Source organism: Xyrauchen texanus, chromosome 24 (assembly GCF_025860055.1).
Source record: "Xyrauchen texanus isolate HMW12.3.18 chromosome 24, RBS_HiC_50CHRs, whole genome shotgun sequence".
Taxonomy (NCBI): Eukaryota; Metazoa; Chordata; class Actinopteri; order Cypriniformes; family Catostomidae; genus Xyrauchen; species Xyrauchen texanus.
Window position 1 is genome coordinate 37,021,935 of NC_068299.1, and position 18,122 is coordinate 37,040,056.

The window sequence follows — 18,122 nt, forward strand, 5'->3', positions numbered from 1 at the left end:
TTTTTTGAAGAATGTTTCAGCTCCGTAGGTGAAATGTGACAAACTCAAAAGCTCCAAAGTGCACTTTTTGGAATAAACCCTGGAATAATCTTATTAGATAGCTTCAGAAGACATGGATTTACCCACTGGATTGCAAAATTTAAGTAATCCAGTGGGTAAATCCTCTGTAGCTACCTAATTAATTTTGGTTGAGAACTGACCAAAATGTAACACTTTTTTTTTTCCCCCATCATAAATCTAGACATCAGCAGTCTCCTTGATGATTTTAATTTCTAGCTCAATTAAACTTCTTAGTGTTTGACACATGCACAGAGCACTAGATGGCGCTAGGATGTGTAATCGAACTTGAAATCATGATTGACAAGCAGACTGCAGATGACAAGATCTATAGTTTAAGGAGTTATATTTTACTGTTCTCACTCAGAACTGGTTTGATCGCTTCAGGGAACATCAATTAAACCACTAGAGTCTTAAGGGGTAATTGTTATGCTGCTTTTTATGTCCTTTTTTTGAGCTTCAGCGTTTTAGTCACCATTCACTTGCATTGTATGGACCTACGGAGCTGAGATATTTTTCTAAACATCTTTGAACCTGGAATATTGCTTTAATATAATGGTTTTGTATACAAGGCTAATCTTTGAATTTTTATTTCAGTCTCCTGATGGTCTTGCGACTTTTGATCTTCTAAGCGTTCCATGGACAAATCACAATGGGATTTTTACATACATGTACTAACTGAACAGTTCCAATGTTCATGAAGTATCTGCATATCACAGTATTATCACTGTGTATAAAATGTATCTTGCACATTCCAAATAAATCAGTCCTTTTGTTAGTGCCTCAGATCTATCTGTTGACGTGTGTGTGTGAATTTCTTGTATGAACTGTACATTTATGGACACAGTTACAGCACAATGAATCTCATTGACATTTTTTATTATTATTTCAATATTAAAATCAAACATCTAGAGACTGCACAGCATAATAAACCTGTGACTTGTAAGTGCTATAGGAGAAGGATGTATGTATTTTCTCTGAATGTAAAATTACATATGAAACTGTAAACTTTGTTTGTTGAATTAAGGCAAAACTGGTGTAAACTGGTAAAAAATTTAAATGATGGTTAACAGTATCTAATGGCTTAATTTGGTCCATTAATGTTTCAGGGTTTTTTTTGGCCGTACTACTTAAAAATGTGACTCAGCACCTCCTTTGCTGTTTTTATGAGGGCCTCATCTGGTGGAGGTTTTCTGGCACTGCCAGGCTGCAGGAACTTCTTGATTCTTGGTAAGGCCTTCATGCTCACCTGAAATGCCTGAAAAAAAGATAAATGGTTATACAATACTAGCATAACTTTGGCAAAGGCAAGCTTGCATTTTTTCCATAATTATTAAACTTAATAGAAAATAGAGCATAAAACGTTAAAAGTGGTGCACGCTATAATTACAATGACTCCAAAAATTATTTGGACAAGTTAATAGAAAGTAGGCTAATCCACTTAAAATGACCAATTACTTATTTTTTTTTCTACATAGAGAGGGTCCCCTCATGGGGGATGCCATGTTAAAATCACATGACCAGCTGAATACTACTCGCTTAGTCTCAGTAACAGCCCTGTTATTGGACACTTTCACTCTTGGATTAAATGAATCATGGCTGACAGTGTATAGTGAATTTCTACAATGGCATCTATAACTGAAAACTATTGTGTTTAAATGATGTTGCATCCACACTACTAAGTGTCAGTTCGACTTTAAGCGTCCAAATATTTTTCAGGTCAACCCTAATCAGGTAAGCACCTGGAGTTTGGGAAATGTTGACAGTATTGTAGGGAACAACTCCTGCAGCATCAAAGTGGCCTCAAGGACGTGAATATCGGCACGGCTCAACTGGTTTCCCACAAGGAACTGAGAGTTTGCAAGACCCTACAAAACATTACACCAAAACAAAACTGCATAAGTTCATACATCTAATGTGGATAATCATCCTGCAAATGTAAAGAATAGTAATGGACACACTGTCAGAGCTATCAAACCTTTTCAAACACTGGAAGGAAGCGTTCTTTTGCTTTGCTCTCGACACCGTCAAGCAGTTTCTGTTTTTCGTCAGGTGGTGTGAAAGGCAGCTTCGAGAACATTTCCATCAAGTCAATGGCTCCCTCGGTATACATGTCAATCCTTCATGAGAAAACATACGTGTTTAATGACATTTGCTTGGGCATGGCTAAACGGAGTGATAAAGCAAGGCCAGTACACTTGAGCTGTTGGAATCACACTTAAAATAAAGGTGTCTACATATTTACATAGCCCGCTCTTTCAGGTCCTTTCCGTAGAGGTTGTATTTTCCAGCGATGTAATTCAAGATAGCCTTTGACTGCACAAGCTGCAACCCGTCGATTTCAACCATAGGGACCTGCTGAAACATCAGGGCTCCATCTACAATAAACAGAAGAAAAATCACAAAGTTATATAGGGAAATAAATCAATGAGACATTACGATTTGTCAAATGGTTAATCAAAAAGTACACAGAATCATAGGGCATCCCATACATGAATGGATCTGTCAGGTGGTTGCAGACATGGAATCAAGGTAAGAGGTAATGCACACCTACCATTCAGTAATTTTTCATATTGTTCCCTTTTGGTCAAAAACACCTCCTCAAACTGTGAAGGCAACAAAATTGTTAATAAACGAATTGTCTAAAGGAAAAACTAAAAATACATGATTTTATTTACATTACATTGCATCACATGCTGTAGTTGACAGACCATCCATTCAACTATTTTTTTTATTCAACATCAAGTGTTTAGGTTAAATCTGACATACATAAGGTAAATTATTAGCGGTTGACTGATAGTGGATTTCGACAACACTGTTAACTAAGGTAGCAGAGACCGATTCATCGGTTAAAACGTTTTCTTAATCATTCCTTACTATGATGGGCACAGTTGCAAAGGCTAAATAAATAAAAACCCAGATGCAGTTAATAGTTCAACCAAAATAATAACTAGAAAAATATTTGTAAAAAAGAAAAACAACTAATCAGCCACTATCAGAATAGATTTTTGCTGATAACTGAGTTACCAAGAGCAATTATCGACATCGATTTATCGGCAAAACCGACATATCAGTCTACCTCTTAAGTATTTACTGTATCTTATTTCCTCCCTTAGGCCATATGAACATATAACTAAAATGATATGTACATATTGTCTATGCTTATTAAAATTGCACTATTTCTTGGGGATCTATATGTTGCATATATGCAGGGCCATAGGCATAGCTAGTGGGGTGAAAGGTGTTAACTAGCCCAAAGCTTCAGAGGAGCACAAAATGACTCGGTTACTAACGTAACCTCGGTTCCCTGAGAGGAGGGAACGAGTATTGCGTAAGTAGCTTACGCTATGGGAAAACTCCGTTTCTCGAGAAATATTGAAGTCTTTATGTAAAACGCATTGCAGCTGCACAGCAGACAGTAATGAGCGAGGCAGCTCGGTCATTGGCTGTGCTGCGGCAACTGCTCGAACCAATGACGGGCGACTCTGAGCAGCGCAACCAATGGTGGCGCCTACGCGTTCAGCGGCTCAGAGCCCGCCGAAATTAGCATAGCCAGGCTATATAATAGGCACCCCGTCATGCGAGTTCTTTAAGGTTCAATCGACTGAAGCGAACTGACCAAGCACAAACACGGCAGCTTACGCAATACTCGTTCCCTTCTCTCAGGGAACCGAGGTTACGTTAGTAACCGAATCATTCCCTATCGAGAGGTCTCTCCTATTGCGTAAGTAGCTTACGCTATGGGAACACCCTGCAAAACGCCGTGCGTGCTGACTTCACTCTATAAAGCCAGAGGCAGATGCCTGACCCCGGATTTCCACCAACTGCGGAACGGCTGCTGATCCGCTCAGGAATGGCGGTGGAGTCAATAGGTTTCCATTAAAGTCAATGTGTGCATTTTCACTGACTGCGGAACGGCTGCGTTCCGACTCCGTCCCAGCTCCGGCGACCGCAGCCCTCCGGAGAAGATACGCAGAGTTTCTATTTTTGCCGGATGCCGGAGAGCGCCGCATCATATTGTCACTCATAAGTACAATTTAAACCAAACAAATTTTGTTTTATATACTTTTTCCTTTTCCAACAAGAACAATAGTTAACTTTTTACACAACCTACTACTTTCCCAATACATTCAAAAAGGAACCCAAAATAAACATTTAGCATTTTATAAGTTGATCAATTATAAATATTGTACTTACCCATGGTAGAATCACAATAATCTCCACAAAAAAGGGAGATCAGCAGGTCAGCAAATAGATGTTTCCCCTGTACTCCTCTGGATGGAAACAAACTGTTGCTGGTTTTGTAGTTCTGTTTATAGAAACTACATCCTGTTATATCGCGCGATCATACGTAAATTCGCGAGATATCGTGTGTCCTCGTGACTTCAGCTGTCAGTCATGGCCGCAGCCGTTCCGCAACAAATCCGTATCTGATAGGTATTGAAGGACGTCAGAGCACGGATCCGACACGCAGCGGAGCCTATCCGCAGCCGTTCCGCAGTTGGTGGAAATCCGGGGTGAGCCTTACGCCGGTTTCACACTGCACGCGTTAGCAGCGCGTTAGCAGAGCGTAAGCAGCGCAGGAGCAGTGCGTACGGTGAGCGGAAGCAGACACGCGCGTTTTGCTTTCATACTGGCAGCGTTTGACGGGCGCGGCGTGTTTACAGACAAAGTAGGCTATGGGTAAGTTGGCATTGCTTTATTTCGTTTTCAAATACATTTATATTATATTATTATAATAATATTAATATAATATTATATAACTTTTGGTTCATCTTTGTTTTTGTTGACCGTGTAGTGCGAGTTGTTGATAGAAGGAAGGCCATTGCGCTGTATTTGCTATTACGAAGACTACGGAAAAGACGCAGACTTTGGGTTCACTCCATGAACCGACGAAGGAGAGAATATGGTGCATACCATCTTGTCGCCGAACTCCGACTCGACCATGCCGGCTTTGACACCACGTGCTTTTGTTTATGATTGTCAGCATGATATCAGCATGGCATCCTTATGACAATATATATATATTAGTTATTTGTATATACATTTATACATTAAATTAATCTAACTTAAACTAAACTGGCAGTATAAATTATTTAAACTTGTTTTTGTAGTTTGGGCAACAAGTTTGTTTTTGGACATTTGTTTTCTTTTTAAATTGATGAAGGTCATTTGATTGACTGTTTAAAACACAATAGATATCATCAATGCGTTTTTGGTAACTGCTGTGTATTTTTGCCATGATCAATGCATTGTCACTTTAATTCAGCATAAGCCGCGCGGCAAAAATAGACAGGACGCCGAAACGATCGCGGCACTGCTGCTCCTGCTCTGCTCCTGCTACGCGCTGCCGCGCCGCCTCTGTGTGCGATGTGAATGCTCTAATCTGTTAACATGGGCACCGAAAAAAATACGCGCTGCTAACGCGTGCAGTGTGAAACCGGCGTTAAAGCAAAGTGATTATTCCACGAGCCGGCCAACGGCGAGCTATATAACGGGATAACACAGAGCGCCTTTGCCCCAAGGTGGGGCGCTCATTGTACAAACACAAGCACATATCTTATGTACTGAGTTTTATATGTACTGATATGCATAAAAAATCTTTTAAGTCAGTCAGAGACGGACCTTGTAAGGGAGGAGATAATGCTCAGCATATACATACTCCAGTCCATTCTACAGTCAGGCTGATAGAATGTTGGAATGCATTTTTCTATGTACTGATATGCATAAAAAATCCTCTGAGTCGGTCAGAGACGGACCTTATAAGGGAGGAGATAATGCTCAGCATATACATACTCCAGTCCATTCTACAGTCAGGCTGATAGAATGTTGGAATGCAATGAGGGGACCTGTAGGTTATAAAACCTGATAAATGTCGAAGGCGAGGCCCAGCCCGCCGCCACACAAATATCTTCAATGGGTATCCCACTCGACCAAGCCCAGGAGGAGGCCATGCTCCTTGTAGAGTGAGCTCTGACGCCTAAGGGGCATTGAAGGCCCTTGGCTTCATAAGCTAGCGCTATAGCATCCACTATCCAGCGCGATATTCTTTGCTTTGAGACTGCGAGACCTTTAGTGCAGCCGCCAAAGCATACGAATAATTGTTCCGTCTGTCTGAACAGGGCAGAATGTTCCAAATATACTCTGAGCGCCCTGACCGGGCAGAGTAAATTAGCGTCGCTTTCGTCTGCTGGGGACGATAGCGCTGCCAGAGATATCACCTGTGCTCTGAAGGGTGTGGAGAGCACTTTAGGAATATACCCGTGCTTTGGCCTAAGGACAACTCTGCAGTCGTTAGGTCCAAATTCCAGGCAAGCAGCGCTTGATGACAGCGCGTGCAGGTCGCCCACTCTCTTGACTGAGGCGAGCGCCAGCAAGAGCGCAGTTTTGAGCAAGAGCTGTTTAAGGTGCACGGTTCGGAGAGGTTCGAACGGGGCACTCTTGAGTGCATCCAGGACCGTGGCCAGGTCCCAGATCAGCACCGAGGGGGGGCGAGGAGGGTTCATCCTTCTAGCGCCTCTTAGGAAACGAATGATTAGGTCGTTTTTCCCTAATGAACGTCCTTTATCAGGATTGTGTGACGCCGCTATGGCAGCCACATAGACTTTGAGCGTGGAGGGTGTGCGGCCCGCCTCCAGCAGCTCTTGCAAAAAGGCGAGTACACTTGGTATCTCACACGATTTGGGGTTCAAGCTCTTGGTATCACACCAGTCACGGAACACTTTCCACTTTTGGGCATATAAGCGCCTCGTAGAGGGTGCTCGCGCCTCAGTGATGGTTCTCAAAACTCCACTGGGGAGGTTCTCGGGAACCCGTTGAGGGGCCATGCATGGAGGGCCCACAGATCGGGGCGGGGATGAAGAATCATCCCGTTGGCCTGCCTGAGGAGGTCTAGCCTCAACGGAATCGGCCATGGGGCAGATTGCATCATCTGCATCAGTTCTGGAAACCACATCTGGTTTTTCCAGAGAGGGGCTACCAGGAGCACTGCACATTTCACTTCCCTGATCCGACTGATGACTTGAGGTAGCATTGTGATCGGGGGAAAAGCATACAAGGGGCGGCTCGGCCAGACTTGGGCAAGCGCGTCCGTGCTCTTTGAGAAGAAAATGGGGCATTGCGCGTTTTCCCTGGAGGCGAAGAGGTCGACCTCTGCCTCGCCAAAGTTTTGCCATAACCACTGAACCGTCAGGGGGTGGAGAGACCATTCTCCTGGGAGAACCTTGTCTCTGGACAGCATGTCTGCTCCCTGGTTCAGGGCGCCTGGCACATGCGCCGCTCTCAGCGAGCGCAGGTGGTGTTGTGACCATAAGATGAGCTCTCTGGCCATAGAGTGCAGGGAGCTCGACCTGAGTCCACCCTGGCGATTTATATACGAAACTACCATCATGATGTCCGTTCGGACAAGGACGTGTTCGTTTTTCAGGTACGGAAGCAGGGCTCTGAGAGCCAAGGCGACCACTTTCATTTCCAGACAGTTTATATGTAGGCGCTTTTCTGAGTTTGACCAAAACCCGTATACAGGCCTGCCCTCATAAAGGGCCCCCCATCCTATTTTGGAGGCATCTGTCGTGATCATTTTTCTCCGTGTATTTACGCCCAGACTCACGCCGGTTTGATACCAGTTGACGGCTTTCCAGGGCGTCAGGGCTTTTATCAAGCCGTGATTCGCTCTGATCAAAAAGTGGCCCGAGCGCCACGCGTGAGTGCGGACACGGCTCTTGAGCCAGCGCTGGAGAGGACGCATGTGCAACAATCCTAGCTGGAGTACCGCTGATGCCGAGGCCATGAGACCAAGCATTCTTTGAAATCGTTTGACGGGGGCGTGTGCGCCCGTTCTGAATGATGTTGCAAGGCGTCGAATAGAGAATCTCTGATGAGAGGTGCGCTGTCATCTGCACTGAGTCTAGCACTATTCCCAGAAAAGAGATATTCTGGCTGGGGGATAGCACGCTCTTTGCAAAATTGATTCTCAGACCCAGGCATTCTAGATGGCTGATAATCCAAGATCTGTGCGTCGTTAACTGACCCTCTGATTGTGCTATGATTAGCCAAACGTCGAGGTAATTCAGTATTCGCACTGCCCGCTGTCTCAGGGGGGAAAGTGCCGCGTCCATACATTTCGTGAATGTACGGGGGGCCAATGATAGGCCGAATGGTAGTACTGTGTACTGGTATGACTGTCCCTCGAAAGCGAATCTCAGAAAAGGCCTGTGATGAGGCGCTATCGGAATGTGAAAGTAAGCGTCTTTCAAATCCACTGATAGAAACCAACCCCCGGGGCGAACTTGCGCGAGGATATGTTTGGTTGTTAACATTCTGAACGAGCGAATCATTAAAGCTTTGTTCAGATGTCTGAGATCTAGGATGCGGCGGAGGCCACCGTCCTTTTTCGGGACGAGAAAATAGTGGCTGTAAAAACCCGCCTCGCTCATAGAGGGAGGAACAGTTTCTATAGCACCCTTCTCTATCAGTTTGAGCACCTCGGTGCGTAGAACATGTGACACATCTTTCCTCACTTTCGTCTCGACCACCGCTGAAAATCGGGGCGGTCTGCGAGCGAATTGAAGTGAGTAACCGTGTTTTATTATGTTCAAAACCCATTTCGGCATGTCGGGGGATTTTTTCCCAGGCTTTTGCTCGCACAGATATGGGCTGAATGCTGGCTGGGGGCATGTCGCTGTGACGTATGGGCCCCACCGGCAAATTGCCTTGTGCTAACACTGAGTTTACAGCTCTCAGAGGCGCAGGTGCGCGCTGAGCAGCCGTATTGAGTGCCGAGTGCAGAGGTGCGTGTGAGAGTACAGGCACGCGTGCTATCTCCGAAATGCTTGCAGCATGAGTCGGAGAAATGCTTGAAACTGTATGAACAGAGTTTTCGGGTGGGGGTGCATACATCGCTTTTAGCGGGGCGTCTCTTGGCTCGCGCATCGCATCTGTGATGTTTGCGGCATGAGACAGAGAACTGTTTGAAACTGTATGGGCAGCACTTATGGGTGGGGGTGCATATACTGTAGTAGGCACGCGCACCACTTTCATAAAGTCTTCCGCTCGCGGCGGGGTTTTTTTGGCTATGCATACAGTGTTTGTGTGTAGGGGTGCATGCAGGACAGCAGGCACACGCGCTACCTTTATAGTATTTCCCGCTTTTACTGGGGAAGTGTTTATAACTGTGGGAACAGTGCTTGTGTGTAGTGGTGCATACATGACAATAGGCACACGATCTACATTTATTGGACGTCCAGCCTGAGCTGGGGAAGTATTTGGCACTGTTTGGACAGTATTGGTATGTGGGAATGCGCACTTTAGTGTGGACATGTGAACCCTTAGTGACACAGGCAAAAAATGACTCTTTTCATGATTTCTGTGTGTCGCCGTTAAAACGGCGTTTGATTGCAGGTGAGCGAGTTCTGTGACTGGCCCATTGACTGCTGTACAGACATTTCCAACCGCCTGTAAGGGGACTGGGTAATGTTTTACATGTTTTAGAGAGAGTGGTCCGGCCTTTGCGAGACACGTACTCTCTCTTTTTCTTCCTATAGCTAGGAACACTTACGAGGCTCCGGGTTCAGCACGATCTTGGGCCGAGGACCTCGTTGCTCAGGCGGCTTTCTTCGGCCAGCGGAACGCAAGCGGCGTCGAGCGTCCGTTTCAGGTCTGCTTTTCGGCTTTTGGGAGACGGGAGGGGCCGCCCTGGCTCGCTGCTGCTGCTGAGGCGGTCTCTGGTGAGACGAGCTGGAGTGCTTGGGCAGGAAGTGACGCATAGCTTGCGAATCCTTCTGGGCCTCAGTGAAGCGTTCAGCGAATTCTTTTACCGCTGATCCGAACAGGCCGCTTGGAGCGATAAGCGCGTCAAGGAATGGCGCCTTATCCGCGTCCTTCATCTCCGATAGCGTCAGCCACAGATGGGGCTCAAGAACAGTCAAATTAGCCATGGCCCGGCCGATGGATTGGGCAGTGGCCTTCGTGGCTCGCAGGGCTACGTCAGTGGTGCTGCGCAGGTCCTTGAAAGCTTCAGGTTCAGGTCCAGACTCGTCCATGGTGCGGAGAAGTTTGGCCTGGTAAACTTGTAAAACCACCATTGAATGAAGCGCTGACGCAGTTTGGCCGGCGGCGGCGTATGCGCGACCGGCGAGAGCTGAGGTGGATCTGCAGGGCTTCGAGGGATGAGAAGCTTTGGCTTTCCATCCGGCGGTGGAGGGTGGGCACAGATGGTTGGCCACAGCCTCCTCGAGGGGCGGAGTTCCCTCGTAGCCTCTTTCTCTTGCGCCGTCCACTGAGGAGAGTGAGGAAGAAAAAGAAAGCTTCAGGCGAGCAGAGTGCGGGGCTTTCCACGACTTTGTGAGTTCGTCGTGCACTTCGAGGAAGAAAGGAGAGGGTCTCTGTCGAGGGGCCTGCCGGCGCCCCTGCAGGAACCACTCGTCCAGCCGGCTGCGGGCGGGTTCTTCCGGAGAAGACCAGTCGAGCCCGAGGTCTTCTACGGCTTTGGACAGGATGCGGACGATCTCAGAGTCCATGCTGGTGCCCGTGCTCGTGTCCGCTGATGTCGATGGCGCGGGGTCGAAACTCGAGCCCAGCCAGTCATCGGATGCAGCGTCAGTAGAGAGGCTGTCATCCTTTTCATCGTCGTCCCCTGACGTGCCGAACGAGATGAGACCCACCGCTCTGCTGGAGGGGTGCTGGTCCGTCTTCATAAAATGGACTGGCGGCGGTGAGATCTCAGGCAGCGGTGAAGCATGCGGGGACTGGGCCGGCGTGACGTCACCGAAGTCTATGTGCTCTGGCAGCCTCTGTGAGCGGCGCTTTTTCTTGCGCGGCTCGAACGGAGGGGGCGGCAGCACGGTGGAAGCAGGCTCGATTGCGGCGAAAGCGGCAAAGCGAGCGCGCAGCTCGGCGAGGCCCAGGGAGTCACATTCGGGGCATCCGCCCTGAATGAGAGCAGCTTCTGCGTGGTCCGGTCCCAGGCAGCGAGTGCAAATGATGTGACGATCCCCATCAGGAAGAGGGCCTCTGCACGAGGCGCAGGCTGAAGGCATTTGCAACAACGCCTTGAAAAAATTGCTCTTTTACTAATCAAAAGCGTCGCAGGGGCGAGCGCTTGCAGTAAAGGATATAGCGTTGCGCGCCGGATGGCGTAGCAGAAGGCTTCGAAGGCGGCTGAAGATGCCGGCGTCCTCTTAGCGGTCCTGCTGTAGGCTTTTCGAAGGCGGGCGAAAGACTCCAACAATCCGGAGAATCCAGCGAAGAGAAGGTCTTTGCTGAAGGAGATTAAATCTAAAGGAACTCGCATGACGGGGTGCCCATTATATAGCATGGCTATGCTAATTTCGGCGGGCTCTGAGCGCACGAACGCGAGGCGGTTCAGAGTCGCCCCGTCATTGGTTCGAGCAGTTGCCGCAGCACAGCCAATTACCGAGCTGCCTCGCTCATTACTGTCTGTTGTGCAGCTGCAATGCGTTTTACATAAAGACTTCAATATTTTTCGAGAAACGGAGTTTTCCCATAGCGTAAGCTACTTACGCAATAGGAGAGACCTCTCGATAGGGATCTGTATTATTTTAATAAACGTGCCCAGAGCACTATATAGTCAGGGGGCTCAGAATTACTTGCTACAGCCCTGTATATATGCACATGTATGTGATTGTTTTGTATTAGTGAAAAAACATATATTTCATATTTTTGACACATGTTGCCATATCAGATTTCTTTATGGGCGCGGTCACAATATCTGTTTGTTTTGTTTTTTTTCCCTCACAATTTTGATCACGTTTGCCTTAATTGGTTCATTTGAAATGGTCCTGCGATGTGAGAATAATAATAATAATAATAGTAATAATAATAACTAAAATAGAAAGAACAATAGTGTCAGATAAATTATTTCACGTCACACCACAGCACACATTTAACACTGCTTGAAATGTCTTGTCCTCTAACCTTACAGCACTGAATCCCAAAATAAATATATTCGTGTGCAAATCATTTCCAGACTTTATGCAACAAACCTCAACTCCAGCTGCAGCCAAAAGCCATCGGACAGACTCCATTTTCCCTCTGCCATTGAAATAATGCAACACAACCTTTCCAGACATTTTGACAAAGTAAAACAGCCGAACAACTGAAAAACTTGAGTGCGCTGCAGTGAACTGCTGTTAAAGTGTTTGCGAGTGCAGCTGCAGCGTGATTTATTTGCCAGTCTGTGAGTGTTACGCAACACTTGGGAATAATGTCTGGGACAAAGGACACAATGCACTTTACACGAATTACACGTACACTTCTGCACAGACAGTGAATAAAATACAACAAAACTTACTATACTAATATCAAAATACGCCTTGCACTCACTGTAAAATGAGGTAGTGAATTTGTCTCACATTCACACAAATGCAATAACATCAACAACACGCTCCTGGATCAGCTGAGGGAGTGTGGGTGAATGATGAATAAAACAATGTAAAAATGCCTGAGTCATGGTGAAGAAGCGTTAATCACAAGCGTTAACTCATGAAAATATAAGGTTTGGAAAATGTGCTACATCATGACAGTTTGCCATATTTACCTGTAATATATTTGTATACGTTTTCAATTTATAAACTTGGTTCAGTTTCACGTTAACTGTTACTAAAACTTCCATCTTAAAAATGGTTTTACTTTGACAGTTTAAAAGTGATTTAAAAATCTATAATTTTATTGTTTTTAACTAAATTTTAAAACAGGAATTACTGTAAAAAAATTACTGTAATTTTTCCAGTAAAAGACTGTAAAAATGCTATAGAAATAAAACGTTAATTGATTAACGAATATTAACTGTAAAATATACAGTAAATGCTTTTAAAATATATTTTAAAAGACAATGCGGTAGTTTTTACAATAAAATGTTGTAAAAAATATATATAAAATTTAGATGTACAAGTATGATTTTCCTGTAGAATTAATGGTAAACATATACATTGTTAACAAGAGAGTACATGTACGTTTTACAGTAAATTTATGTTAAAATTACACACAAAACAAAAACAATAATCGGTTGCTCCCACAATTCCTGCATGACTCATCATATTTCCTTATATTTTATGGGAATATGTTTCTTCTTATTTTTAATATCAGTTATGTACATTGGTGTGTTCTGTGTTATATTTAATGTAGTTTAATTAATGTTTATTACATAATTTTAATTCCACGTGCGTTATCCTGATGGTGTTTATTGTTTGTGTGTGACACTGAGCACTGTCTCTACATGTTTGCTTGTCCTGCATGAGTTACTAATGATGAATATGATATTTACTGTGATTAACAATACCATATAAAGTTAAAAGCAGATTCATACAGTTTCAGAGGGCAATATCAAGTTATGTCATTTTTTATTGTAAATGTAACCTTTTTTTTTTTTTTTTTTTTTTACAGTGCCTGCGTGGTCATGTACATTACAACAGTTTTAAACTGTAAAATTTACTGGCTGTTCTGTAAAGTAATTTACATTGTGAATGTATTTTTTACATAATTATTCAGGCAACCACAGCTTTTGTTTTTGTAAAAACAACAGGATTTTTTTTTGTTTGTTTTTACAGTGCATTTAAAAGTGATTTAGTATATTTCTTTATAATTTAATGTTTGGATTAATACATTTATAATCAGGGTTGGGAGGGTTACTTTTGAAATGTATTCCACTACAGATTACAGAATATATGCTGTAAAATGTAATTTGTAACATATTCCACTAGATTACTCAAGATCAGTAACGTATTCTAAATACTTTGGATTACTTCTTCAGCAGTAGTACATTTTTTCACTTGTTTTGACTATAAAAAGTCAGTACAGAAAGACAAAATACACATGTTAAAAATACATTCTCTGAAAACCCAAAATATCTTATACAGTGTTATTTCTAAAACAATATCAATCAAATTGATCTTGTTTTAAGGATTTTTTTTTATATTTTTACAGGAAAACAATCTAAAAATTATTATATGCAGGCAGTTTTACATCTGAGACCATCACTTGCAACATTACAAACAACCTTCCACACAAATAAAATACATTCGCATAAAAAATCTGTAAAATAAAAAGGGCATCATGCAGGTATTACATATGCATTTCAATTAACAAATGATGCATTATTCTTCGTTTAACAAAAGGGGTTTCTGGAAATGTTCGTAGCAATAAAGTAATAAGTGATAAATTGTGGACAACATTAACATTCATTTTCATGTTCAGAAATTGAGACTTTATTATTATAAATTTTTATTTTTGCCAAAAGATAGATGATCAAACTTTTGATGGAGGGAAAAATATAAAACATAATCTAATCATGTAATAACTACACTTACTTCACATTAATGCAATCCGAAATCAATTGTTTAGACATATATCACACCATGTCCATTGACCTCTTAATAGAGCTACAGTTACAGTAGCATATTGTTTTGTAAGGGTCGTTAATTCGTGCAACAAAGACTCAATTTTGGCAGAAGTGTGATTTATTTACACCATTTATGACTACTAGATGGACGATGTCTGTAATGTTTTTTTATACAGTTGACACCTAATGACACGTCCTATACATATTACTGTAATCAATCGTTTACCACATTTATTTTCAGTGTTAAAAATGCCTCGTAATCGTGAGTTCATTGACGTTTCCTTTTATGTATAAATACGTACAGCCAATGGCAGCCCCAATCATTTGCATAGCAGCGATGCATTCTGGGAAATGTTACTATCGTATTTTTTTTTAAGTACAATTAAAAAATATATATTACTTTTTACTCATATTATGTTTCAGGCATCTATAAAACACTAAGTACGTATAACAAAGTAGTGGACGTGACAACGTTGCTGTAAAGACTACCGTCAATAAGAAATGGCTTGTAATGCTGTACTATATATAAACTGGGGACACTTCTAGAGGTTTGGATGTGAGGGCGATCTGGCTGCGACATCTGTCACCCCATTGATCGCTAGGGTTGATTCGGCTGATCTGGCTGGCTAGGCGGGTGTCCCCTTCCTCCCTCACCGCTCCATGTGTGTCCCTCCCGAAGCTCCGCGCTCGGTGGAAGAGGACATGTACCCCCGGCGGACGACGGTATAGAAGTAGCTGCGCTCCCCTGCTAGAACCTCCAAACAAGCTCAAGGCCCATTTGTAGGAGAAACGTAGGGAAGTCGAGCTCCAAGACTTCAAACACATCCAAATGAGGCACTGCACGTGGCAGCCTGCCTTTCTTTTGTATTAAATAAAGTAAATTTGTTCTATTTGTTCTTCCTTTTTACTGTTGTCATTTTACTTATGATTTCATGATTTACATATAAATAAATTATACAAAATACATTTTACTAACAATTTTTGTAAACTCATCAGGCTGACTACGTTTTTTTTTTTTTTTTTTTTTTTCTCCCCCTACAACTTTTTGATGCTAAGGACCCCCAAATAAGATGATCCCATTGAGAGGAGCCCCTTTAAATATTAGAAAGCTATATATTTTTGTTTATAAAGTCACATTTATAAGCCTGATATTATAAAGACAACATGTTCTTTGTACAATTAAATAAATGGCTTTTATATAGTTTTTGTCCTAAAGCCAAAACAAATCATTAAAATATTATCTGGAAAATGTTTCCTCTGTATTATGCTGATATAGTATCTTTTTTCTACACAATATTGGCATAATGTTAGATGTATGACCTGAAGAGAAACATTGTGCATGTGTTTTGTTGGCCACACATGCCAGTACAGACAACTTTTTGGTGCATTTATGTGCTGTTGGAAAAGTCCCTTTTAAATATGCCATGTTTAAAAACAAAATTCATGTAGCTAACAAGTTGCTGAATAAGGACTAGAACTACCACAAGCTTATGAGTGTGTGTGTGTGTGTGTGTGTGTGTGTGTGTGTGTGTGTGTGTGCATGCGACAAAATGGAAAATGGTTGTAGTCTACTTAAAAAAACAAAAATCACATTTGGGGTATGACTGTGTGTAACAAAACGTCCAAGTATCTTCAAGTAATATTTACCACAGACCTTATTTTACTCAAAAATCCAAAACAGCCTTCCTGAAAACACAAAGGAATATAGCAGAGGGAACCCATGTCTTGAAAATGCTAATTCTCATTGAGGCTTTTGGACTACAACCTGAAAAGCTCTAAAGTGAAAAATGCTTTGAATATAAGTCAGAGAAAAAATGAAATAAAATGCATCTACCTGACCATGTCCTTTTTCTTTTCACACTTCTTTTAGGTAAGCACTGCTAACCTTGCTAAGACTATACGGACGGCATGTCTAAGACTATTAGAACTTTCATGCATATTGTGTTTACTATGATTAATGCCATCTGTAGCAGCTTTAAAAACTGTGAATAAATGCATTTCTTTCAATACCCCTATTTTAATGGGGGTGGTTGACCCTGGTGCCCCTTCAAAAAATTAGGCTACGCCCCTGAACTAGAGGCTTTAACATTTGCAATGATCATTTTGGCCTCTGAGGTGAACAGTTGTGCCCAAAATATTTCTGAGTTTAAATTAAAAAAGTCTTTAAAAGTGTAATGGAAGTTCATTAATCTCAGCGGCACCACATCTTTCAACATCAAAATTATAAAGGGGGAGGTTTTAAAATCTTAAAAAACACAAAATATAGTTGCTGTGTCATGTTTCGAAGGCAGCATGCTAGTTAGGACGCGTCCTTTAAAGGCTGCACTATACAGAGCGTCCTCATTTAAACAAGTCTCGTTTAAACGAGACCCATTTCGCAGGATGAACATAAACAGAACATATCATGGTTGCTATGACAGCACGCCACTCTTTAACAAGTGGGAGCGCTTCGAGTGAGAGCTTAATTAGCCTGATAAGGGACCGGGTGTGTATAATCACGACCCGGCCCCGCCCCGTCACATTGGTGTTAATTTGTTTTTAGACATTTCCGTTTAAGCAAATAATTGTGGGTTGTGAGTGCCCACGAAGGATACAACTCATGCATCCTCCGAATTCCCATGAAAGTAGGTCGCATTCAAAGGCTGTATTTGAAGTGTCCAACTTGCTTTGCTCCTAAGCTTAAGTTAAACAAATCCCCTGGTGTGGATGGTTTGACTTTGGAATTTTATAAATGCTTTTCAGAAGAACTTGGTCCTTTTCTTTTGAATCTTTTTTCTCAAAGTATATAATATGGTAAACTCCCCCCCGCCCCGCTCTTACGCAAGGTTTAATTACCTTAATACCCAAACCAAAAAAGGACACATAGTTTTTAGACAATTGTCGCCCAATTTGTCTGATTAACAATGATTATAAAATTTTAAAAAACCATTGGACTCCATTATCGATGATACACAGTCAGGTTTTATGAGTAGGCTAATAGACATTGTAAAGTAGTTCAATGGAAAGGAGGCGAGAACTGGCTTGACGATGTAAATAATATTTTAATATTTTAATAGTAAACTTAAACAGACACACATGACAGACATGTCTGTAAACGATCTCTCCCTCCCGCACGATCCTCTGCAGTCGAACTTTATCTTAAGGCTTGATTAGCCCAGAGCCATATATCTCTATATATCTCTGGATTAGCCTAATACGGGACCGGGTGTGTAGGATCACGACCCAGCCCCGCCCTGCCACAGCCATATTTCAAATAATATTTGTTTGGTATTAGATCTTATTGATTACTCTCCTATTAGCTTCATCCTATTTCTAGACTTTCATAAGGCCTTTGACACAATCGGCTTTGGTAATTTTTTTGTTAATATTAAAACTCTATATTCGGCGGCTGTGGCTCAGTTGGTAGATCGGGTCGGCCACTAATCACAGCGCCCACACGACTCCACATGCTGAATTGTCCTTAGGCAAGACACTGAACCCCAAGTTGCTCCCAATGGCAGGCTAGCACCTTGCATGGCAGCTCTGCCACCATTGGTGTATGATTGTGTGTGTGAATGGGTGAATGAGTCACAGTGTAAAACGCTTTGAATACCGTTAAGGTTAAAAGGTGCTATAAGTGCAGACCATTTACCATTTATATTCCAAAGGCAATTGTTCAATCAAGTTGCGTTCCTGCACCTCACCCAGATTTAATCTTAATCGTGGTATT

The 18,122-nt window shown here is 42.8% G+C and overlaps 1 protein-coding gene across 1 annotated transcript; it reads right to left on the bottom strand.

The window, feature by feature from the left end:
- Nucleotides 1-919: 919 nt before the first annotated feature.
- Nucleotides 920-12,226, bottom strand: LOC127617544 (glutathione S-transferase-like). The gene is made up of 6 exons (XM_052089509.1): nt 12,060-12,226; nt 2,612-2,663; nt 2,303-2,435; nt 2,036-2,177; nt 1,800-1,925; nt 920-1,315 (listed from the first exon to the last, which is right to left on the bottom strand). Exons 1-6 carry the CDS (start codon nt 12,144-12,146, stop codon nt 1,184-1,186), a joined length of 672 nt encoding a protein of 223 aa, XP_051945469.1. The 5' UTR covers nt 12,147-12,226; the 3' UTR covers nt 920-1,183.
- Between the last annotated feature and the right edge of the window lie 5,896 nt (nt 12,227-18,122).